Source organism: Lonchura striata, chromosome 1, assembly GCF_050655825.1.
Source record: "Lonchura striata isolate lonStrDom1 chromosome 1, ASM5065582v1, whole genome shotgun sequence".
In the NCBI taxonomy this organism is placed as follows: Eukaryota; Metazoa; Chordata; class Aves; order Passeriformes; family Estrildidae; genus Lonchura; species Lonchura striata.
In genome coordinates, this window is record NC_140703.1 from 32,469,646 (window position 1) to 32,496,743 (window position 27,098).

Consider the following 27,098-nt stretch of genomic DNA (forward strand, 5'->3'; position numbering starts at 1 on the left):
TTTTTTTTTTTTGAGTGGGTGGGAAACCAATTATAATAAAAAGAGTATGTTTTCCTACAAAGCATTACTTACTTTTAGCCTCTGACCTTCACAGTAGCATAATGCTAATCCTTCCTGGTTTTCATCCTAGACCACTAGGAAAAACCCAATGCTCATATTAGAAATTCCCTCACTACAAATAGCCTGATAACCCTAGGAATGACACTGGTAAATTAGAGTATTTATGGCTTGGTTTTGATGGGTGTCTCTTTGGGAGCATAAAACACAGACTTCATGGGTTTGTAGTACTCCTAGCAGTGAGAAACTACCAGGAAGCTTAGAGGAGTGAATTGACTATAAAAGCAAAGCAGACAGAAGCACACATTTAGGCTCAGAAAGGAGCTCCCTCAAAACAGGAATTCTAGGACCTATGGGAGTAATTTGCTTATTCTGTAATGCTGTCCACTCACAAGGAGCACATGGTCATTTCTGAATAACAACATCCATACTTCTGTACAGACCTAGATGCCTAGCATTTTCCTGGAAAATATGAGAGCTTTTTTATATTTTTTGTGCTTGGTACAAAAGACATTTAGCTTGATCCAATTTACCAGAATGTTTTATGGCTTACAGACGTGGAGGGTAGGTCTATGAATGTGTGCTGAACAAGCCTTTCTGCACCATGACACATCCCATGTTGCCTGCCTGAACAAGTCTAATGGACTTCTGTCCCGAGTTCTTACCCCATCATCAAGCCTGAGAATAAAGTGGGCTCACCAAATGTGTCATCAGAAGGACTTTAGAAACAGCACAGATGTCCATACAACTTGGAGGATGAAGAAATAAGAATGTTATTTAATAATTTGCAAGCTCTCAGCAACACACATGACAGCTAGCTTTGAGCAGAACATCTCAGGTGCACGTTTCCCTTGAAGCAGCTCATTAACAATCAGAGGCACACTTAATGAGTTTGAAGCAGCACAGGTTGGGGATGACATAGCTCAGGCTGTCCTGGGGAAGACATGGATTCAAGCAGTAACATTTAGTCTCTGTCTTTCCAAATCAAACAGAACATCTTGAAAAAAATTCTAATTCATAATGGCAAAAAATCATCAGGACACCTCCATTTCACACCAAAGAGAAATCAGCTTATGCAGGAGCTGCACCATAGCACAGTCAGTGTGTGATCCTCTCATATCCTTGACAGTATTGTAACCAGTCATTAAAGCCATCCAACTAACCCTTCCAAATAGCTCATAAATCAGCACAGTTCCAACATCTGCCATTGAGACAGCATGTGAAACTAATGGGAGCACTGAGATTAGAACATGGTACTTCTCAGCGTCATTCCTGTGCCAGAGAAGGTTTAAAAGGACATACATAAACCCCCCTGAATGAAAACTAGACAGATCAAAAAAGGACTTTATCTTACAGAGATGACAAAAATAATTCGGCCTGAAAATATGGCAGCTGCAAGGAAAACCAACACATCATCCCAGCAACCTTCCCATCGGGATATTGTACCTTACCAAAGTACAGCGTATTTAACTATTCCTGAATGGGAACGGAGCAGCATCTGCTAATTCCCAGCTTCAAATCCTGCCGCAAACAGCCTCCCTTTAGGGTCACCCAGCTGAGCCTCCACCATGCCCAACTCCAACACAGGTGGCCAGACCAGCTCAGCCCACCATGGTGTGATATAAGATTCCACAATCTGGTGTGACAAGAAACTGTTTCTCATTAAAATTCTATAAATTTGCTTCAGTATGTATTTTCCCACAAAAGGTCTCTGGATGATTTAGGCACCCCAAGAGTCCCCACATCACTTATTCCAACCATCTACTTTCTCTAGCAACTCTTCACCATCATCTTCCCCTCTGGTCAGCACCTAGAACAGATGCCAGACATAAGGGATCTTCTTTTCTCATCCTCTGACACTTTTTAACATGGTTAGGATAAGAGTTTTCACTCTTATTTATCAATTCAATGTCACCTTCAGCCCCTGTCCCTCCAACAGATGAACCATTTACTGCATCCCTCTGGAGAATTGAGCACCCTGGACCCATTCCTTTCTTTCCATCATCAACTGTGGAGAAACATTCATGAGCAGTAAACATTTCAGGTTTTTTAAATGTTCAAGAATTTACTAAAAGAGTGATGACACCAGGGAGAGACCCTGTCTTTCCATCCCTTTTTTTGCCTCCTTTCTCACATACATGAACTCACATAAAAGATGAAAGTGCTTTCTTTCCCCTACATGCACCCTTTAATTAAGAAATGTTCTTTTAATTTCTTGTAGTATTCCACACATCTTTTTGATGCACTAGTGGATCACTACTACAATTTTATTAGTACTCCGCAGCAAGCCTTTAAAGGCTGCAAAACAGAATGATGCCATACTTTTGATGTAGATATTGAGTGTTACAGTCCTTTCCTGCACAAAGGTGGCTGTCTGCACACAATACATTCTCCCATGACTTGTTTATATCCTTTATCTTCTTCTTCCACAATGACAGGCTCATTGCATTTTGTTATTAAAGCCCTTCAGTTTTCCCAAGTGTAAAATATATTAAATGTAAAACTTCAGCAGGGTAATAAACTAAGTTAACTTCAAGTCAATACTTCCAGCCTGATCTTCTGGCTTTAATTCTCAAGGCTACCACTGAGTGTCAACACTTGTACTCAGCTCTGGTGCTGATATTCAATGGCCAGCAACTTGACCCTGGCCACATCATTTCAATTATGCTTCCCATCTTTCTTACTTGTACAGTGCTTGTAATTCTCTGGCAGAGGAACCATTCATTCCAAATATTCTTACAGTAAACATGTCACAGTACCATGACAAAAGGTACTACGGAAGTGTAAAGTGATAGTAAAATATTATTAATGTGTGTATGAAGATGCCATCACCTGAACTTGCAAGCATATTTTCAGCCCTGGAAAAGACATAAGAACCAAGAAACAGTGCTGCAAAAAAACCAGCAAGGGTATAATGAAGGGTACAATAACAATAATAATTTTTTTCTAAGATCAAGACAGAAGCCTTTTATTTTTCCTCAAGTGCTAATGCAAAACATTAGTGGCATTTTTACAGTTCTTGACATTCATCAGTACTAAGAGTAGTAATCAAAGTGTTTTCCCTCCAACTGAATGAGACCAAAGAGAGAAATAAATTCTCACATTGAAAAAAAAAATAGCAAAATACTGATGTATTCACTTAGCTCAAGTTTATGTTTGACACTCATATTATTAACTTCCTATTCATCTAGAAAGAAAATTCTTTTATAACAAAATAATTTAAGTTCTATACAGCAGCAAAACTTGAATTTAACGCTGAAGTCATAATACATGCCTGCAAATCTGTACAGATAAACTGAGCAATCACCTCTTGCAGCTATAAAGTAACTTCTATCTTTTACATTTTTGCAAAGTGGAGGTGTGTAGAGCTGGGCAAATTGATTTTGGAACCAGGCCAAACTCGAAATTAAATGCTTTGTGACAGCTGTCACTATTAGTCTGTCATGTATCAGAGAACATCAGGCCATACTATGACTTATACATCCTTTTGTCTAAACTACTGACTAGTTCAGTGCTCTCATGACAATTCTTGTGCACATTTCTTATACCTTTAATTGATATCCAGCAGAACATCACATGTGAAATTCCACTTACTTCTTTCCTATCAGGAATATAAATACTCATAGGGTCTCAGCCAACTTTAAGCCTTGTCAGGTAAAATGCAACACTACAACTCAAAAGCAACCTTCAGACCACCAGACCCAGAGGCCTTCCACTACTTCTGTGGATTTGCAGTTACCATTGTTTGTTAGTCTACCAAAAGAAAACCCACAAACATCTTTGGAGAAAATTATGCATGACTGCACATTCCCATTGCTTGTACCACAAACTTCCTCCAATTTGCAAACTAGGCAAATATAAAACCCTTTAGTGAAAACCTCTCCATTAGATTGAGCAACTTGCTCTGCTGGCAGGCAATGTGCAAGTTGTAGGGAGAGCTTGGGAATATGTTGATATACATATACCAAATACAACTGATCATATTTCTCCACAGTACAGTTGCTAAAATGGCAAATTTAAGCAAGATGGGACCAAATGTTAAAGTTGTCACAGAATACAAAGCTTACATCCTAAGGATTCACAACATGACCAAATACTTTATTCTTTAAAACAAAAGAGGAAGCAGATCCTCAGAGACAGATACCTGAAGAACTGCATCTGGAGGACAGATAAACAGCATATGGGTCATAAGCAGAATGCTGTTGCAATATTGTTAATCAAGATAGCTCAGTCTGATGTTTTTCATCCCTTTTTCCACAGGAACCAACTAAGAACTGTACTGTAAAATTTTGTTCAAATTAGCTTGGAAATGGACATGGAATTTAGCTGTAATAGCTTGTGTTTGTGCCAAGTGTTGCTGCTGTAGCACATTTCTCTTGTTAATGTCTTTAAACTATGAGAACGCTGCAATTACTCTGCATTGATTTTAAACGCAGACTTAGCGCAGGAACGTCTCCAATTTGTAAGCAAAACATCAGCATTGTAAATCAAACTGTTAAAGTCACAGTTTGAGCCAAACATGAGCAAATTAATAGAGAACAAGTATGGAGATCTGTCTTTAGAATTCTATATATTAATTCTGTGGACTTTGGCACCCACTGCTTTGTGCTTTTCATCAGCCACACAGCAGAGGAAGAGAATCGCTGAATGACAGTGGCTTTATTGCTGTGTCCCTCACTGTTAGTCCATACACACAGAGCTGAAAATGACTTGCAGGTTCATCCTTCTGCAAGGTTAAGAAATGCAGTCACAGGAAAGCCATTTTTTTGACATTACAAGCCTTTTACATGCAGCCTTACAGTGGAAATGGTGTCAGAATCTCTAAACACTGTGCCATGAAAGAATGCCAGAAGAGCAGAATGTTGAATGAGCAAGTGATAATTACTTGATATAAGACTTGATTAGATCAATATCTCTGTGTAATGTAACAAAACACTTAATAACAGCACAGATGAAGCTTCCAGTGCACTGTCAGGGCAATGACACTAGAGAAATTAATTATATATAGAAGTTTCTTGCTCAGAAGACTAGAGATATCTTAAGGTTAAACTTGTGATGAATACAATAGCAACATCTAAGAAATAGGCAATGAAGTCAGAAAAATATTCCAATTAAAATTAGGTTCTGACACCTTGTCATCCACACCTGAGCAAATGTGTCCAGCACAAAATGAAAGGCTTACTTTTAAATCTGCCAGCTTCCAAAGTGACACTATGGTTCCAAGAGATGTGCTAGCTTCCTGATTTTTGCCTTATCCATAACAGAGGTGTCAGAAATTCTCTTGTTTGTGATGTACACAGCTGAAGAGAACCCCAGCATTGCACTGGATCTGACTGGACACTCCATAGACACTGGAAGATCTCAAAGGTGCCTCTGGTTTTCTCAAATATGTGGCTAATACACAGCCATAGGCGGGGGGAAATGCAGCTACTCAGACAAACCCCTGATCACAGGGAAGAAACAAAAGAATGAAAAAAAGGAAAGAAGGGAGGGGAGAAACTCATTTCTTCTGAGTGTCAGCACCAGAGAAAGAAGCTGTTGTTGCTGCACTCTAACCAGGCAATGACTGCAAGGCACTTAATTTTCCAATTAATTAGATCCTAACTCTAAATGTAGAAGTAATTGATGTGTCAACACAGACAAATGAAACAACTCTCGACATAAAAGCAAGGACGTAGCTCTACCCCTCAGCACTGAATGACAGATTCTGGGATTTTTTGTAAAGAATTGCGTCAGTGAGAGGCAATGTCACTGCAGCTCAGTAGCCATATAGTGGCATATTTATTATATAAGGTGCCTCCACATCTTTCCACACTTTTATCAGGAAATACATCCCTACAAAACTCAGGACCTCTTTTCTTCAACTGTAAAAATGCCTTTATAATGTTTTCAACATGTGGTTCACCTAAGTATTCACTGACACCATAATTTTCCAAATACTATTTGCTTTCTTTTGTCAAACACACTGCGTGACATCAATTCAACACTTAAAATTGCAATGAAATTTTTGCAAAGAAATCTTCTTTGAAAAGCTCTCTGAAAAACAGCTGCCAATTGCCCCCAGTTACCTTGACTGTCACCAACCAAGACTTAAAGCACTAAGAACTTAACACAATCAGTGCACCTGCTACTTTCCCTTAATTTCCCTTTTGCCTGGGCATCATCCATTGTCATTTAATCAAATTTCTTAACTACAGTCTTTATGGGGCAAGGGATGTTTTCTTTGCCTTCATCTATAATGACCATTAGAATGAGGAGTTTTACTGGGTTCTACAAACCTTACTGAAATGAATTGAAGCTGGCAGAAAGAGACACGGGGAAGCCAATGCAGGAGTTAGTTGGGAGGCTTACATAACAGCAGAGCAATTCCTCCCTATCCTTTTTTTTTGTTCTGTAAACATACACCCACATGTGTGCATACATAAACACAGAGTTAGCAAGCACTATCAATAATTGCAGTATGCCTTTTTGTAATGCTAGTCTCTTTTTTTTTTTTTTTCAATCTAACTAAATCACTGGCTCCAGGTAGGAAGCTTTTGACTAGCTTCTCAAATGCTTGATGGAAAGTTGCAAACTCACTGGCAACTGAGGCATTAAAAACAAAAATACTCCCAAACCCTTCACTAAGCCGTGCAGCTGTTACAGGTCACTGGCAACGTGCTGTACAATACTTCAGTTCAGAATACCTGAGTTCCTACCATTCCACTACCTTGCTCATCTATCAATACTAATCTCCCTTTGAAAGAAAAATGTATTAACAGGATACCAGAAATTCAGTAGTAACTTGGGGAGGCAAGTTTTGTCCAAGTTTAAATGAAGGGTTTAGGAAAGTCGATGAAAAATTCTTTTTGCTTTATCCATTTAGTGTGTGCTGACATTAAAGGAATGCATCATCCAGTCCTTCAGCATCTGAACTATAAAAGTTAGCATGCAGGAATGGGAAGGAGCCAGATGGCTCCAGGGATGACAGGCTGGTCAAGGGATATCCCATCTTTCACCTTATCTAGGTCAGCAGTTTGAAACACACTGAAAAAATTCCCAGTTGACAGGAAAGGACCTGTTGGCCCATCTCAGTCCCCATGTTGCTCACAGCAACTGGCAGCTTTTCTAACATCTAATCAGCCACATTAGGGGATGAACAAGGAGAAATATTACCTCAACCAGTTCTCTCTGGAACACCACCAGGATGAGATGCACAGGTGTAGAAAGCTTGCTTAATATAACCTAAATTCCTCTGTTCTGCAGCCAAAGGATATCTGCTTATATTAAGGATAGCAAACAGTTATCTTTTCACCAATTATGAAAGCTTCAGCACAGAGGAAATAGAAAAGAACTGCCATTTCAATGAGGTAAAAAAATTAGCTCAGCCCATTCCCCCGGCAACACTGTCTTACTCAAATGTTTTCCGAATTCTTAACACACAGCACTCAAGACAGATGAAAGGCTGATTCAAGTCAGTTCTTACTTCAGCTCTTTCTGAAATTGTATAAAAGCTCATCCTCCTCTCAAGTTGTTTAAATACCAGGAAACATTACTTTAGCTCTGTGAAATGCTGGCTGAGGGAACTCCACGCTTCCAATTTCCATGATTTTGACTCCTCTTTGTGCATACATCATGTACAGGAGGGGTTACACAATGGTTATTACAAACCTTCTGATTAGAAACCCCTTCTCTGGGCATACATCACAGCAGGCCTAAATTAGTATGAATGAGAGTAAATTCCATAAGAATCCATTTCTACAACACCTAGGGGAAAAGTTCATTTCTTATCTGCTTCACTACCAGCTTTGGAACACCCTTTGCTACAGAATCACCATTCACATGTGTCACAACCCTACAAGCTGCAAAATTGTGGTTTCTGACTTTATCAGAGCACTACAGACGGAGCAGAAAACCAAAGAACAGCAGCATTCCAGAGCCCACTTCTCTAGCACACAGCGGGCTTGGCTTTGCCTGCTTATGGACCTCCTAACTTCCAGAAGTCAGGTTCAGGAGCACCCCAAATATATTAGCTTACTCCCTTCTGCAGGCATGGGCTAGATCAGCCAGCTTCAGGCTGTATGATTAAATCCAGGCACTGGCTGATCTCAAAGTGTTTCAGAGCTACAGAATGGCTGTCCTAAAGCATATGCTTTAGGTACTGGACAACTGAGTTCTTTCCTAATAATAGAAAGTCTTCCGGAGAGAGCAGTAACACATCTTATTAAGCAAAGTATACCGTGAACAGCTCTGACTTGCAATAAATTTTATCTCTCTGTTAATTTGAGTACAGTCAAAGATACACACAATCAGAGACAGCAGTTGAAGGAGCTTATGATACAGCTAAACATATTCAGAAATATGTTTAAAATTTAATCTCTGTTTAGAGGTTTTCACTTCAAGATGCTGCTAACATGTACAACAGACAAGCACTGCATCTGGCATTCTCCATTTTATACATCTCTAATCTCTATATATCTATCTCTACACATTATCCACTCTATATATCTCTGGTATTCTCTGTACATCTCTATTCCCTGGCATTATTCTAGTCAGCATGAAAGGTGCTGACTAAGCATTTGCTTCTTTTGGGAAACAGCTTTCAAAAGTAACACGGCACAGGTGATGGTCTATTTAAAAATCAAACCCAGACTCTTGTAGGCTTGTGTAAGAAATTCTGGTGTGTGTGGAAAAGGAAAGAACAAGTTCTACTTTGCTGGCATTACTGTTTGTTTGCATGCAATGGCACCCATGATGGGCAAAACACTGCTCTAATTCATGAGGAAGCAGAACTCTTGCCCTCAAAACCTCCACATGAACTCATTTCACAGAACAACTAATAAAAATTAGGAAGCATTGCAAGAGTGTGCTGCAGTTCCTTGATAAAATCTGCTTTTGAATTACATTGCCTTGCTCTCTCCTCCACAGCTAAAACTTGCTCCTTGCCATTACAAGCAAGAACAGTGTTATTGACCCCTAGGGTTCTTAATCCTCTTTTTTGTATAACTCCCTCACTCTCAATGCCCCTTTCAGCTCTCTCGATAAATGGATCGATTGGAATAGAATACAGTGAAGTGCTGAGTCATCACTCATCTCCCACTGAGCATACAAGGAGCTGAGCAAATCACTGAATGGAGGGACTTATTCTTAGAAGTCTTCCAGTTGTTACCATAAGAAAAGTCTCTTTCACATCCAACCTGTTATTAAAATGGCCCAGCTGCTTGCTTTCCAAATGGACGTAGCCTTTAACTCTTTACACCTTTGTTTACAGTAAAAATTAACAGTTGGGTGCCTCCAAAACTCATATTTAAGAATGTAAAAACCAAGAAACACACTTTAAAAAACCCCAAACAAACTAAAAATCCCACAAGCAAAAAATGCAAAATTATATTTTGTATTAACTAATATATTCTGGATTATTTTTTTTCTTCAGTTCCACCATTACATTTTTTACTCCTATTCTCAAGCTTTTCTGCCAGGGCTAATGCCCTGCCTAGCTTTTTCATTTGCTTTCTTTGCAGCTAGTATTTTAATATCATATTACCCTGGGATCAAGACCTCAAAGTAACTGGAGAATTAAGGTCGTGATTTTTGGCAATATTGAAATCTTTCAATTTCTAACTCCTACACTGATGTCTTACTGTTTGCTGTTAAAATCATCCCATTACTGGTTTCAAATGGAGCTTAAATCTAGTCAAGGAAGATAACATCAAGAGATGTCTCTTATCTACCCATGCAGTGCTAGCACACACTTAAAAAAAGAGGTACTACACAAAGAGAAGGAGTTTATTTCAGACTAAGAAAGCAGAGCACCAAAACACTAATGCTATTGAAACAAACAGCACAAAATGACAATTCATTATTTCAAGGGTTTAATAGAAATTGATTTTTTTCATAACTCTGAGAGACTCTCCATTGTTTAATTTAGTCAGAAGACTATGAGCAGACTCAAACACCAACCAACCAAACTCCTTTGCTTATAAGGACTCATCGCTCCTCTTTTTCCCTTCCCTGCATCTCTGCTCACTGAGCATTGTGAGCATTACAGCACAAGACATTCTTCTGAATGTTTAAAACCTAACATTTCCAGATCACAAAAAACTGGAGAGTTGTTCTCTTGGGTGGTCATGTTCACCTGCTCAGTAATGGGATAACTAAGGATTCAGAACTGAGGACAAGAATCATAAAAAAAAAAAAAAAAAAAAAAAAATCAGAGCCTGGGTAGCTGAAGCAGTGAAAATATGCTGGTTTGCCTGTTACACAAAGGAAATAAACCCATCATCTGCTAGAATGGATCATCTCTGCAAGAAGATAGTTAAATAAAACATAAAACTTACTTCCACTCAACAGACAAAAAGCAAAGGTAGATCTGTGCATTTTGTCAGCAGTCTGGGTTTTGACAAAAAAAAAAAAGGAAACACTGAAAAAATTGTGCTGAGCTCTCCTAATCCAGAACAACCAATGAGTAAAGAATTCTTCTCTTCCTGAGGCTAGGCTACTTTAAATGCCACTGGTACTCACATTAGGTATGGGGGCCAAGAGAAGCCAGTGGGGGAGAGATCTTACACATCCCTCACTGCTGGGCCATGTGCAGGCCAGTTTCTGTAGTTTGCACCAAATGACAAAACACTTTGCTTTTTATATTTTGTTGCTCAAAGACAAGCAATCATCAAGCTACGCAGGAAATGACTGAATGAAAAATCCACTTTTGCAGGGATAGTTTACATAAACTAGCATAGTAAAAAGTAACTATACCCTAGGACACTAACATAAACAGCAGATGTGTTTATGGCAAGTGTTCCCCAATATCACAAATAGTGAGATCTCCACAGTAGCTGGAAGAGAGACATTTGAGAACCAGATGGTACAAAGAACAGTCCAGGGCTCCCTTCTCAGGACTTTTTCAATCAGATTATATTCTTCTAAACACTAATCCCAAGATAGCAACCCTCTTTTCTTTGCTTACAGACACAGAGGAAAAGCTGTCCCACCTAAGCTGCCTAAAAATCTCTGTAGCACTTTCAGTAGAGCAAGGTAGCTGAACTGAGTACAGCAATCACAAGTGACAGCACCATTCCACTTCATGGATTCACACAGTGTCCAATGGGAAATGAATGAAGTGGTCAAGATGAAGGACTACCTGTATTCATCAAAGCATCTTAAACTCTCAAACAAAGTATATTCCCCTCCTGTAACCACAGACACTGTTCCACACTCACCCCAAGCCATGCAAAACTGGGCACCCGGAACCAGAGACCAAAGAAAGGTTGTGAATCCCAAATTGTTCCAGAGTAGACAAAATTATAGTAATGATCACAGAGAGTTTTGTCCGTTTCCATTGTTTCAGTCAGCCACACACTCCAATACCAGCTTGGCCAAGCTGCCAATCTCAGCTTTGCTCTACCAGCTCCCCCATCTTCTTTGGCCTAGAAACTCATAAGGTTCCACTTCTCCTACATTTCTTTTCCCTTCCTATACCTTGTGAATTAACTCACCACCTCCAGAATTAATTCAAATCATGTTTCAGCAGCAAATGTTACCTCATCAATCACTCTGCTTGCATGTTTTTATCCCTTTACCTGCCTCAACCTCCATGTGCATAAACTCCCAAAACAGACTCTGCCTTTAACTTTACATCTACACAAAACCATGAACAACCAGGCATGGATCTGTAGAAGTCTCTAGACAGTCTACTGACAGTTACATTAAGAGTTTTTTTCTCTTGGCCAGATAAAGGTATCACCTCTTCCTACAAACCTCAGCACAATAATAAGAAATAATGGTAGCAAAAGCAAGAGCCGCAGCACTGTGTGAGAGCCACATTATTAGCACAACTTACAGTGGGGAAAATACCTGGGACACCATGTTTGAGACATGGACTGGAGAATAGAGTCTGCCCACTCGGACACGATGTGGAATTTAAGAAGGCACAACATAATTACCCGAGCTGGTCTTAGCTAGGAGGCCAGGATTAGCACTCCAACACTTCTGAAAAGTGGCCAGGAAGGCTGTTTCACCTCTCGTCCAATGGAAGTAAAACCATCATCTGCTAGATGGCCCCCAAACACTATTTGAGGCATCATTTTTCCACAGATTTTTACACAGATTTTAGAAAAGTGTCTTTCTTCACTGATACACCTGAGTGATTTTCAGCATCAGTGCCTCCCATATTAGTGCATTGGACCAGTATCAACCCAGAAAACCAAGTGCTCTTCCCTGTCTCATAAATAACACACTTTTAGCTATCTTAGATTTTCTGTAGATTTTTCAGCCAGTTACACAGAGACATTAAAGGAAATAGTGACCTAATTCTGACACTGTGGTTTCATAATGTAAAGATAACCTAGTTCTTCAGTAGCTCTAAAACTCCTCTTCCTGATAAATGACCTTTTCCCTAGAGTACTTAATATTACTTTTGGCAATTAAAGGACTGAACAGAATATGCAAACTGGAAATTAAAAAGTCTTTCTTTTCCTTTAGATCAGTTAAGATGATGTGCACAAACACAGAAAACCAGTATGAATTTTACAGATGTGCTGCTCTGCATCCTAACATATGGGCAATCAAATTTCTTGCTTCAGTGAGTACTGAGATCAGGGGAAAGAAAGTTGTTTTCCCCCACAGTACAACACTATTGCTTCGGTGCATAGAAGTTCCCTTCCATTTTCTTAAGCACCAGCAGGTGTGGGCTCTAAACAGATCAAGAAAGGTGTTGGTGCAACAGCTCCAATTAGAACTGGTTGGACAGGAGTTCCACTTTCCGTTGGCAAGGACTGTGGCCAAAGATATTCAGCAAAGAGCAATATGACAGATTCCCACCATATTATAAATCTGATAAAAAATAGTTTATATAATCAATTTAAAATACCTTAGCTCCCAATTCAACAGAAAACTGCACTGAAAAGCAAAAAATAGACAAATCAACCAGGATACAGATCAGCTTAGCACGACTTACCCTTATGCATGGCTTTAAAAAGTGGAGGAGAATAAGATAGGGAATGGTTATGGATTTTTCAGGGTACAGGCTAACTGGATGGGGCCATTAACAAGTTAGTGAAGCAGAGAAGAGCTTCTCTGCAGCACCATGGCAGGCATGGAGAATCAGTGTTCTCAGAGGAATGCCTTTACTTCAGTGAGGAAGTGCAACAGATGAAGCAAAGTTTTACCTTCCATCACTCCTGCATTATTATCAGTGCAAGAGAGGTCAAACTACTCTTAGAGCAACATCTTATAATGAGTACACCACTGCACGCGGAATTTTCACATAGACACACAGCCAAGTTGCTATCTGCAAGCATCATTAAAATAATCCAGTAATTTAATTTTATTTCTCAAAATCATTAATGATAATGCTAACAGATATTTTATTAAAATTACGGCAATCTGCCTTTTTGGATTGCTTTCCAGGCGAAATGCTTGCTGAGCATTAATCTTCATTTCCGCAGTTGTTACCCATTTTGAAGGCCACATGTGGGCATGACAGCCTCATGCTGCATCGTCTGTGAAATTCACACAAAACTCAGTGCACGTGCTTTGAGAATTTGTGGCTTCCCAAGACGTCCTTCCAATGATACCAATTGCATAAATGCCCATGGAGCATAAAAGCAGAAGGTAAGTGCTCTACCCTGGCCTAAGAACCTCTAACAAAATGGTCATTAAAGCAACAAAACTAAACATGAAAGCATGAACTAAACAAAGTGCCAGGCTTCAGCATGAGGACTTGGGTCAGCTTGGACAGCACACATTGTTGGGAAGAATGCAGAGGGAAACTTCGTTTCATAAGCACAACTCAGTTTCTAAGAGCAACAGGATGAAACTTTCAAAGCCCTCCTGGCTAACATCTATTAATATTTTATCAGTGAGCAGTATCCTGAAAGGTACACACACAACGTCCTTTTTCTATCCTTCACAAGTACTCTCCTCTAACAGATGGTCAGTTTACATGTGGTAATGATCCACTGTAATTAAAAACTCTATTCTCATTAGCAATCCTCCAAGAATACGACAGCTCTGGCTCACTTTTTCTGATGAGTATGTGTTTTGTTTAATGATAAACAGCAGCCAGGAGAATGAAAAATAGTCAATTTCTACACTGGGGCTAAGTGGAGGGGTTGGATTACAGATTCCTAAAAGACAGTCAAAGACACCAAGGTTGAGAACGCCAAGTTTGAGGGTGAAGACAGACCCTAGTAATCAGCATGTGCACTTCAGCTGTCTTCTGGAAGGATTCACTAAGTGTAATTTATATTTCCTTCACCTTTCAAGTCCTTTTCTCATTTCAAGTGAAATCAACATTTACAATCAACTGTTCTACCCTAATTACAGAAGACAATAATCAGAAACTGTTTTCTATAGAGACATAGATTTACTGCTTCCCCCTTCCTGCAATTCCTCTCCTCCTCTCCACTTGGAAAAGACAGAGGGCCAACATAGACATATATTTTTCAGGAGTCATTACCTTCCCACTGACTCTGCAGATCATTTTGGATTCAGTGTCACTCAGAAAGAAGACCTTGTGGACTATTGACAGTGTCTGCAGAATTACTGACTCGAAAAATCTGTAACACCTGAGAAAGACCATCATCATCTAGAGGTCCTAAGGGGAAGAAGAACAGCCTTGCAGACAGGACCTTTAATCAAACCTCTGCAGATTCAGGTTCAATTCTTAGTTCTTCCATAAATCACTCCCCAAAACTCACCATCTGTAAATATATATGGAGAAGCATTTCCCACTTCAGATCACAAAGACTCAGCTGCTGGGAGCATCTTTTACTGTTTTTTAATTCAGAATCTCATCAAGCAGAACCTCAGTTACTGAGTGGTGTCCCTGAGATGATATTTCTGCATATAAGAGCACAGATAGAGCCACCCCGTGCTCCACACTAGGTTACCTGCAGGGTCCCAGGAGGAATATCAGAGTCACAGAGATAGATAGAATAATACAAGTTAAAGGATCCTCCCAGGACTAATTTCTTGGCTGGCAGGTACATAGTATGTACCAGAGTTTAAGATAGGATTTTTTAGTCTCTGCAGCTTCTCTATCAATTTTTCACTTACTTCAAACTTCCCACGAGTCTAGCAAAAACCTGGCTGCAAGTCAGTAAAAAGCAGGTATTTTCTAGTGCCAGATCTGACTACTAGATAGAAAATCATAATTATCAAGACAAAATTATTTCATGTGGCAATGATGGCACACAATCTCTCTTACAGTGAGTTCTATTTTCCATTTCAAGCAAATAGATTTTCTGTCCTGAGCATCAAAAATTTAAACCACTCATACTCCCCAGTGTTTTGCATTGAGCATGGCTCGTTTCCAAAAGTCAATGTCAAAAAGCAGTAGGGAGGTCCAGTGTTACATTACATCTCAATTTTTTCTGCATCAGTCATGTTTGGTTTGCAGTTTTCAAACACAGTTTTTTATGTGGTTTGTTTTCTGCTGACTCTGAATCCTGAAGTATCAGCCCTGGGTTTTAGAGACAAACTGAGCTGTTTTCTTCTGTCACACTTTCACTAAGAGCAGCTTTTTTGCAGGTAAGTTCTGCTCTACTCTGCAGGATCTCATTGACTTAACAAAGCCACTGTTTCTCTGAAACATGCAGATCTGCTTCTGAGCTGGAAAAGCACTAAAAGGACAAAAAGTTAAAAGCTCTCCAAGTCACCTCAGTCAATAAAATCAATAGATGTAACTGTGTGCATCATAGGTGGCCAACACAGAACATTTGAGCCAAATAGGGACTGCAGTTAACACTCATGGTTCCGCCCTATCTGACTACATTCCCAGGTTAGCCTCATGCAGCAACTAAGTACAGGGAGCTGTAAGAAGCTGTCACCTCACTCTCCCAAATTACTCATAGAAATCCCCTTCCCCAGAGCTCTCCTAAATATGAGGTATGTAGCCTGTGGCATTCCACTGCTGAGAAATTTAATGCATGTCTCATAAGGAGGTTGGGAGAGCTGGACACCTACAAGATACAAATGGCTTCATTACGTGTCACTTTTATACAGCTCTTGGACCACATACAGCATAGCTAATAAAATGTCATCTCATCTGCTTGCCACTTCAGAGGTCATTACAACTACATGAAAAAATAAACAAGGGCAAAAAAGCAGAGAGATGATCTAGAGCAGACAGGGGGCCTGACTAGAATAGAAGTACACAGTCCTGATCTCAGGTCTGACATGTCCTTCTGCATGGCTCTGTTAAGATAGTCAAACCCTGAGGTGCTTCAGGTGCCTTGTAATCCTTAATAAAGGACTTTGAAATTTGAAGAAGAAAGATTAGTCTTAATACCCCTTGTCCCTGTCTTTGTCTTGTATTACTTTTTTAGTTTCCCTGTCAGGAGCACAGGGAAGTATTAGGCTTCTCATTGTAGCAGGATTCTCTGCCTAGAGTTGGGGAAAACCAGCTTGAAATTTTTTATTTGCAAAGCTATCATTGGTGAGGTTGTATCAGTGGTTTTGGTGTTCAAGAATGCTGAAACCAGCTGGACTCATCAACCCCAAAGTTAAACATTCTGAGGAAGAAAAAAGTACCTGATAAAGTACCCAAGAAGTGATACTACTTACAACTTAAATAAAGATGCTGAGCTGGCACAGCTGGCCTGGAGACATAGCACAGTCAATCACTTTATACTATAAAAATCCATTTCCACTTTTTAACTGTAGTGTTCTAAAATGCTCCTTCTCCAAATGTGTATGTGGAAATTCCTTCCTTCAGTGAGGATGCTCCTCAAGACTGAGCAAAACAGTCATCAGCACAGGTGAGTAACATCAATCTCTGCATAATAATTGGTTTTGCTAGTTTTAATATAGTTCCTTGAATATTGCTCCAAAAATAGTACACTATACTAGTAGTCATAGCTACCTATCCTGATTAAGATCTTTTAGTCTGATCATTATAATTATCATAATAAGTTTAAATAAATAATTTATATCTAGATAGAGATGGATAGAGAGAGAGATTAGGGTTTACATCCTTAATCCTACAGGACAAAGTTCTATAAAGGTTCAATTATACACCTATATAATCCTTTAGAGATAAACTGTTGGCAGAGTCTGGGGCCAAGATTGATTCCAGCTGCACTAAGACTCCTCTTTGAGAAGGAGTTTAGAAAGCAGGAGGATGCTTTCTGCACCTCATGACTCCACAGGAGGGGTTCCTTAATATATTTTGTCTGAAGCTCCCATTCTGCCTGTAACAGTCATGAGTCTCAATTTTATTTATTTATTGAATTATGCTTATGAAAGGCGGAAGTAAAAAGTGAATTGCACATAGCCAAAAAGTAAACACAGTGTCTGCCAGGTCCTTGGGTTCTTCTCACTTTTGCCCCCCAGTTTTTTCTTAGGAAAACAAAAAAACCTACAAGGTTTTTCATCTACAGCAGAGATAAGATGCTTGGAAGGCAGCTTCACCAGGCATCTTTTTGTGAGCAAATATATTCAAAGAAAGCTCTGTAGAGAAATTGCCTCAAGGCTCCAGTTCAGTGGTAGCTATGGCAGTGTTCCTGTGCTGTTGGCTTGCACTCACTGTGGAAAGTCCCCATGAAGTCATGAATAAACGGAGCTCTTTATGCTTTTGCCATGGGATCACATGGGTGTATCAGTCCAAAATGAGCAGGAATCTTTTTTACAAAACCACACCATTCTGAAGGTAGAAGAATGGGTTCATTTAAGCGGGGCTTCCCAATTCAGTACTTTTGAATAAGAACTGTTAACTAAAAGCTCGTGTCATTTGTCAGCTGAAATGTATTTTCTATCTGCATTGCCATATTTGAGTAACTAGGCCTTGAAAACAACTTTTAAAGCTCCCTTCTTAATTAGTACCTTAAACAGAGATAACTTGGAGTCATGTGACTTAACAATAACTATATCAAGGTAACAATTTTTGTTCAATGCAAAAGACATTTTAAATTAAGTGTCCTACTGCATGACAGACAACTCTATTCACAGAAACGAGAAACAACAGAAAGAAGAAAAACCTAAAACACTAAAAAATGCTAAAAAAAGGCTTGTGCCCTATGAGTCTGCAAATGGAAACATCATCGTCCTTACTCAGGCACAGCAATGCTAAACTGAAAATTCAAGCTGAGATCCATCACACTTTGCTTAAGCCATCCACAAAGTAGCAAGGTAGAAGCTCTTGTAATCACATTTACCTGTCTGATCTGCATCACCTCCCTCAGAACGAGCTTAGTTGTAATCTATCACCTCCAAAGAGAGCTTTTGGAGAATGTCTCAGGTACAGCATCTGTAACACACACCTCCACAGCACACATCTCTAAGCATAGGTAGGTAGGTAGGTAAATAGATAGGTAGACAGATAGATAGATAGATAGGTAGATAGATAGATAGATAGATAGATAGATAGATAGATAGATAGATAGATAGATAGATATAGATAGATGATAGATAGATAGATAGATAGATAGATAGATAGATAGATAGATAGATAGATAGATAGATAGATAAAGCAAGATGACTCCTGTCCATGGAGCTGGAAAGACAATTGAGTTTTCCTGACACAAAGAATTCTGTCACAAGCTGTTGAGAGCTTAACAAATCCTCAGGCAGTACCATCTGGCCAGTCACTGAACAGAGTACCAAGCACTTAGAAGTTTGAAAACTGGCCATCTGAGAGAACATTCTTCTCTCAGAGAGCTGACTTCATCAGCAGCAAAGCCCAGTCAGTGATGACACCTTTCAAAAACCCTACTTTTAATTACGATGTTCAAGTTCAGGACTTAAATTAAATTGATGGGTTTTTTGGCTGCCCGTTTTGTTGTGGTCTTTTGCAACTGATGGCTTAGATATAATTTTCTAAAAATTGATTTCAGATAGGACTGTAGATCAAGGTTTGATTTTCCAAGAGCTTGTAGAAGCGTTACAAAATGAAAACTTTACTGAAAATAATAGTCTGTTAAAAAGACATTTTTAATGGGCTCGACTATTGTCAAGAACTCAAAATCAATTCCAGTTCATGACCAAAAGTACTCAGTCTTTCTCCAGTGCCCATTGTTTCACCCTGGACAACCAAAAGTATTTGTAACCTCTTCTTCCTCCTCCCTCCTGGAATGTTAGGCAGAAGGCTGCCTCTGCTCCATCTCAAGGAGTTGAGCTGTGACTTATTATTAGAACAACCTCAAACTCAATCCCAAGTAATGTCATGCTCACTATCAGGGCTTCTTAACCACTTCTACATTAATATTCCTTCAGAGAGAAAATAATTTGGGGTCCATCCAGCACTGTGATGATACTTCCATGTCTCTCTGGCAAACTCTTGTGCTCACAAGGTTTTTCGTTTCAAGCATATACTCCTGAATCTTTACACTGCCTTTTGTTTCAGCATGGCAGTGCTCATTTCAGCCCTAAGACAGATCTTAAATCTATACAGTCTATATAATCCTAGGCGGACATAATTCAATAAGCCTGTTTTTCCTTTTTGTGCTATTGGGTTTGAACATTTTCTTTGCTAAACCTGCCCACAACACATCCTATAACACAGAAAACCTTGAGCTGACTACCCATAAAATATATTGTGTCAATGGCCAGACATAAATCTGCACTGATGCTGCAGCAAAAAGAACCACTGCTGAAATGAATGTCACATCAGGCTGCGGTCTCGGAAGAATAGACAGAGCAGGAGACACTACAGGGCAGAAACAATAAAGGAAGAAGCCTCCCTCTCTCCCCCAAGCTGCTATGAAGCAAAAAATTAGGCCAGAGACTGTCATTAAAGCAGTATTGTAATTACAGCTCCTAGAACCTTTTAGCAGCAAGTTGAGGGCAGAAAGAAGTTTCTTTAGAAGGTGCCAAGCTTCTTTCAACAGAAAACGGAAAAACATCTCTCAATCATCCACTCAAAAATGTGAAGTCATGTCAGAGAACTGTGTGCATGCGGGCACAGTGCTATCAGATTTATAAATGCAGTGCCTCACACAAGTGCAAATGAACCCTCTCAGCTTTCTCTGGTGGAGGCTGGGAAAGAAAGCAAGTAAGCCAGCAGCTGTTATTCCTCAGAAACCTGATCATAACCTCATCAGGATCTTTGCCTCCCCACCCAGTTACTCAAATTCTGAACCACAAAAGAGCAGGTATGACATTAGTACCAGCAAGGCTGGGCATGGAGAACAGATCAGTACAGCTGAACATTGAGCAGAAACAAATTGTATGCCATGCATCCTAGCAAAAGAAAGAAAATAGGAAGGAGACTGTAGGAATACAGGGGAAGAGATTAAGGAGGCTTTCATCCTCCCATTTCTCCCTCATACTTCTTTGTAAAGCACGCAGCAAAGCTTTAGAAGACAAAAATACTTCTATGTCTATATTCCCACAAATGAGCAAACTAGAGTAGTGAGTAGTGTTGTTTCCCTCCTTTCATATTCCTTTTACGCACATCTCTCCTGAATGTTTGTTGGAGAACTCTTTGTAGATCTAGAATCAGGATCTCCTAATTGCAGTAGTAAGAGTTCCTGAATAATAAAGAAACAAAAACCATCCAGACCCAAACAAGAAATTCTTCCTTCTTCCCACAGCTCTGTCTCCACTCCCCTGTCCTCCTGAAGTCTGTAATGCTATCTGTTTCTTTGTATTCCTGGAAGTTTCCCAAGACAGAGGAACTGGGAGAGCCAATTCCTACAAAGAGTTGTACACAGAACCATAGAATGAGATGGGACGCCACCATCAGGGATACAAGGAATAAGGACACCCTTGAGGAAGAACAAATTTTATCCCACTTCTTGCATGTCACCTTCTGAGAATAAAAAAAAAAAATTGGGGGAATGCTGCAAAGAAACAATAGTTTCATGAGAAACACATTTCATGGTGGGAAGCACAAAGGAAAAAAAAAAAAATTAGAAGGAAGTAACAATTTAAATATCAGTGACATTTCTGATAATGTGTCTAATGGCACAGCACAGAAGAAAATTGATCCTTAACTTTCTAATATGGATTTGTGGGAGAAGTATATAATTCAGTGGATCTTCAGTATGTAACACACAGGGAGTATTTCAGCTTTCCAAAAGCATGTGTTGCTTCAATCAGGATATGTCAGTGGAATAGGTTGGGGAGTACTCATTAAATCACTTGTTTATTATTCACACTACAGGAATGTGAGTTCTATTGGTAAAATGAATCAATCAGAGAGCAAAGAGCTATTCTCTGGAGTCTGCATTAATCAGCCCGACAAGCTGTCACTAAGGATTGGGTCAGGCTCATAGCACAGCATCCAACCAGTGGGGAAAAAAATCCCCGAGACGGCTGGAACAGGGAACAGTTCACCCATTTAAAGCTGTCCCCAGAGGCTTGTGTCAAACATTTATTACTGCTCACACACAGCTGCAGAAGCTTTTAAGTGAGAAACCTGCATTCTCGGACGTTCCAGAACTGTGTGGAAACACACACTGTGTGGAAACATGCTTGATCCCAGCTAGTTCTGGGAGGATAAGCAAGATGAAGTATCCTGAAAGAAATACTGCTGGGCTTTAAAACAGCCCTCTGAAGAAAATGCATTCATGGACTTGGTAAAGGTCTAAAACTAGGACACATGTCAGAACAGATACACTGTTGGGAAACACTCAGAGCTGTCATGCAGTCTGCACTTCAATAGAACATTTTTAAAAGAACAACACTATTTTTACAGACTATTTTTCATACAAGCATATTGATTTCAAGGCTTAGCTGTTGCCCAGACTCCCTCAATGTAAGTCTAAAAAATGTCACTCATGAGAATGAATTTAAAAAATAGCTTTTTCATTTTTTAAAGAAACCCAAACAAAACAAAACCCCACAACCATTAACCTGCCCCACTCCCAACTCTGCTGGTAAAGATCATGAACTCCTAAAATCTCATTATTCCGAGATATACACTCTGTTAATGAGAATGAACATAACAGAGAATACAAACATAACTGGGCTGCAGGAGCCCTAAAGAGACCAGAAACGTGGAAAAAAAAAAAAAAAAAAAAAAAGCAGTCAGCAGTTCTGATAATGCTGTGAAGCTGTGTAACACATACAGCAACGCATAAAATCAATACACTGTACCAGAGAGCACAATCACACACTGTGGCCACTTGGACGAAGGAGTGATAAGATCAATGTTTCTGTTCTTGTCAGCACTTGTGCCAACTGCACCTTCAAGCTAGATGGAGTTTAAAACGGAGCATGACCTACAGGGACAGAGCTGCAGGATGGGCTACAAAAATTGCTGAATAGCTCGAAGAAGGAGAAGTGGTTTAGCTGAAGTGTACTTTGGGGGACGCTGCCAGGGAAGGCAGTCTGGAGGGAAAAACAATAAAAGGATGAGTGTCTAATTGCAGCAATGTAGTATGAGTGCAAATGCTCAGAAGTGAGGAAGAAAATCTTTCTGTCCTCAGAAAAGAGCTTCTCCATCTCACAGAACTCTATACAGAGTGCTGTGCATGCTGCTGCTCTAAACTTAATTTTAAAAGCTACACCACAGAACTACAGAAATATTAGTGTAAGCATTTAAATGCAGCTTCAGGCAGCATTGGCAAGACTGTATCCTGCAGATTAAGAGATGGGATTATTTCACTCTATGCAGCACTTGTCAGACCACACTTGGACTATCCAGGCTTGGTCATCCCAGCTCAAGAAACTGAACACCATTGTGCATTGTTCCACCACAACAAATAATGAATGCAGGTTGCTTCACAGAAAATTTTGGCATAGCTATAAGAAAAATTGAAAACAAACTGAAGTAATTGAAAACAAACATTGGAATAGATTACCAAGAGAAACGGTGGCATTTCTCTTGCTATAAATACTCAGTGCTGAGCTTGACAGGGCCCTGGATAACACAAACTAAGGATTTCCCTCCAACAGAAGGTTGGACCAGATTTTCTCTAGAGGTTCCTACCAACCTAGAGGTTTTTCTATGACTCCATGATCTAAACATATGTTATGCTATATGCACTGCTAAATACTGTTTTTGCCATAAACTCATTTTAAATTAAATTTTTTCTGACTTTTATTTCCATTCCAGTAATAATTTTTTTTTAAATAGTAATGACAAAACAATGGAGGATGGCTCACTGTTTTTCAGAACAACTGTCAGCATCTACTGAAATTAGCAAGCACAAGACTTCAAATGAAATGCCCTTTCACAGAATATTTAATTATACAAGTAGACTTTCTGCCAGAGAATTTTAGATAAATGGCTGAATGGAGTTCTATGAATTCATTCAATTCCTTTAGTCTCTATTAAGTATTTTTTATCATATACTTTGAAAGGCAAGATAGACAAACTTTTGGTTTGATCCAGTATATCCAAATTTGCATTTGAGCTTCATGAATGGGAGATAAATCAATATACCAGAAGTCAAACAAAGTAGTATTAAATTTTAACTCCACTATGGTTTATTTGGATCATGAATTTAAATATTCAAAACAGAACCATGGAAATCCTACCACTAATAAGGTGAATTCTACCACTAATACCTACTAAGTCATGAAGCACAACTTAAATCATGAAGCACAACTTAAAGCACAATTTAAATCAATTTATTGATTTAAATTCAGCTGTAAATTGACAAACAGACTAAGCGACCAAACAGGAACAAAATCCAGCAACTGTATCAGGTTTCACTTCTACCTAAAAGCAGAAAGACAAACTCAAATTTCCAAAGAAAATGGGATTCCAACCTGCCAAAGTAACAGACAGCTCTATCATACCAAGATCATACATTATAGCCACCTCCATAGGCATCTTCTATTAAGAAAGTACATTCCTGTAGCGTGAATAAAAAAATTCTAAGCAAACACAAAAATATCAAACCAGGAGCAAATCTAACTCCAGAAAACTGCATTTTAGCCTGCAGACTGTCCTGTAAGACACAAAACCAATGCACAACTGAAAGACATCCCAACATCCTCCCAGATGCTGAGAGCACAAAGATCCCTCCTAAGAGACTCTCTACATTCCACATGCTGAAAAAGTTGTCAGCACAAACATCACTCAGGCACTAAAAGACTAACATATGGCTTGAGGGGCTATGGAAAGTAGGAAGAAATCCTACTGCCAGCCATGCAAGTAAGTGTTAAATCCAACATTGAGTTATTTCTTCATTAGTTATGGAACATACTTAATTTGCTGGTTTGGAGTAATGAAAAAATATTACAATGAAATCAATAAAGAGAAATATCCCAAGTCTTCACCTTGACTGTCATCTGTTGGATGACAATCTCAAGAGACCTCCAGTTTACCCCGTGACACTTTGCAGGTGGTGGGGAGGTTTAGGGTTTATGCTGTGTCATGAGAAAACTTCTACTCCTCTAGGTGCTTCTGGATGTCAGCGGCATGATGCCAGACCTCTGGAGTACACAGCCAAATAAAAGGATGCTGTATCAGTCCTAAACCTGTTAGGAGTTTTGTGCTTGCAGACAACACTGCACAAGCATGTGGAGTTCTGGGGTGGCTTGGCTCTGAAGTGTCTCTCAAGGCACATGACACATGACAGATGGTCCATTGCTTAAGACACTTAGCAGGGACTTCAGGGATCCAGATTCAATTTCAGTTTAAGTTTGTACAAGTCTCTTAGAAGGACACATCTACACCATGGATATAGACAGATTTAAGCTGTCTCTGCCCAAGATAATCTGGCAATGAAAGTGCAGGAGGACTGCTGCAGACACTCAAGCTTGAGGGAAGTGATCTGCAGGATTTCTGAGTTCGTGGGCACTGTCATGCAGATCTCAACACAAGCCTCTCCATGCTGAAGTCTACTGCATGTGGACTTCTGTCCTGGTTTTGGCTGCGATAGAGTTAGGTTTCTTCCTAGTAGCTGGTACAGTGCTGTGTTTTGGATTTGGTGTAAGAATAACATTGATAACACAGAATCACAGAATGCCTTGGGTTAGAAGGGACCTTAAAGATCATCTAATTCCAAACACACTGCCATGGGCAGGGAATCTTCCACTAGACCAGGCTGCTCACAGCCCCAGCCTGGCCTTGAACATCTCCAGGGATGGGGAAGTCACAACTTCCCTGGGCAATCTGTGCCAGTGCCTCTCACCTGTTGTTGAGCACTGCTTACCTTGAGCCAAGGACTCTGCCAGGTCTCCGGCTCTGCCAGCTACAAGGTGCACAAGAAGCTGAGAGGGAGCGTGGGCAGGACTGGCCAAAGGGATGTTCCATACCATAGAATGCTGTGCTCAGTACATAAACTGCAGGGAGTCAGCCTGGAGCCATCAATCACTGCTCAGGGATGGGCTGGGCATCAATCAGTGGACATACTGTACATCACTTGGGGGTTTGGGAATTTAAGTTATATCTCTCTTTGTTATTTCCCTTTTAATTATAATTATCATTATGTAGTTATTGTTGTTATTATATTTTATTTATATTCTTAAATTGCTTTTACCTCAACCCACTTACCTTTCTCGTGATTCTCCTCCCCATCCCACTGGGGTAGAGAAGTGGAGAAATGAGCAAGCAGCTGCTAGTTCTGGACTCCAAAGGCTCTCAGCCCTCTACCCTGTGCTCTATGCAGACATTCTCTTTGTTTTGGTGTCTCAGCTTTCCATCTGTATCAGGAGGATAAAAGCATGGCCCATACTTACAGGGTGTCAAGAGGATAAATACATTAAGTGGTCCTAAGGCACTCTGGGATTATGGCAACAGATGTAATATCAATTCCTTAAAGCAGTGAAAATGGAGAAGACGGGGCAATTGAAACTCTAAGGAAAGAGCAATTGAGAACATAAAGTTTATTTTTTTTTTCTAATTTAACTTTGTCTCTGCATCCAGAGGACACTACAAAAGAAAAAGGAGAACTTTGGAACATAGCAATAGCTTGATGAAAGGTAAAAAGTGGGGGATGGGCACAGAAGTAAAGGATAGTAAGATTCTTAACTGTCAATTCAGTTTAAAACTACTATGAAATGAGACAAAAATAGGTGTTTACACTTCTGAATTACAAGCTATTCATAGATAACTCTCTTACTTGCCAGAATAACTAGTTGGAAACTCTCCAAGACAATACAGAAGAAGAAAGAAGTCTTGTGAAGAATCCATGCTTCTCAGCAGTAACACAGCTACTAACAAAATGTAACTATTCAGCAGCACCATTTAAAACAAAGTGTGCTTAATACATCAATTAAAGAAGCCTAAAAGAACAAATCTCTGATTCAGAAGCAGCCCTTCTAGTAAATTTCAATTCTCTAAGACAGCAAATTGAAGGAAATCTGATTGAATAGTACAATGCAAATTCTTTTCCATCTGTTTCATTTTTGCATCATTTTAGCCTCAGTGATTGCATGTTGTAGTATAGAGACACTACTATATGTTATGGAATTTCTCCCAGTTAACTGCTTCCACTGTTAACCATTCCATATATTATCTGCAGACTAAACTGCATGGTTTAAGTTAACATGCTTTGCAGCACACCCACAACATGGTATAAATGTGCACACAAGCAACTAATGTATCTCTGTTAATGACTGGTAATTTGTTAAACTGATGAAACCTACAGCTTATAGTCATCTGTTCATAATCTTATCTTCATCCATAGCTCATTATTGTCTTGCTTCATTCTTCTTCATCATAAAAAAATTAAAAACATTAAATCCTGCTTATTTTAGTTAAAAGAAGTACTTATCAGTCACAACTCAGAACAGTGTTAGAAATTAATAATTCTGTAACAGATGATTAGCATACCAGTTTCTACTGTTTTATTCCTTGCAGCAACTCTCAGTACATGTCATATGCTTTTAAGAATCAACTATAATGTGATCATTTTATACTGCAGACCTATAATTTGTACCTACACCAGTACAAATTGTACCAGAATGCACATAAAACAGAAGTATGGGGAAATCCACAAAAGAAATAAAAAAGATAAATTCAGTCTCTGATACTTCATGACTTGCCACTGTTATATGAGAAGAAAGACATGTAGAGACTAGTTTAATGTATCTACAAAACTATTCCTGTGGCATTGATTAGAATTGTAATAAGGAGTTTTCATTCAGCAGACAGAAGACAGATTAGCAAAAGGAGCTTGAAATGAGGACCAAGTAGATTCAACAGAATCCATGGGTACAGAGCT

General features: G+C 39.4%; 1 protein-coding gene across 9 annotated transcripts in view; it reads right to left on the minus strand.

Annotated features, from left to right (window-relative positions):
• TSPAN9 (tetraspanin 9) overlaps window positions 1-27,098 on the minus strand; it is a 168,867-nt gene that overhangs the window by 56,497 nt on the left and 85,272 nt on the right. For 2 of the 9 annotated variants that reach the window (XM_085573431.1, XM_085573421.1), the window contains one exon: window positions 25,427-25,575. The exons of the other annotated variants lie outside the window; for them this stretch is intronic. In XM_085573431.1, coding sequence (XP_085429557.1) covers window positions 25,427-25,450 — 24 coding nt within the window. In that variant the 5' untranslated portion in view covers window positions 25,451-25,575. The remainder of the gene's footprint in view (window positions 1-25,426; window positions 25,576-27,098) is intronic. 9 annotated transcript variants of the gene reach the window in all.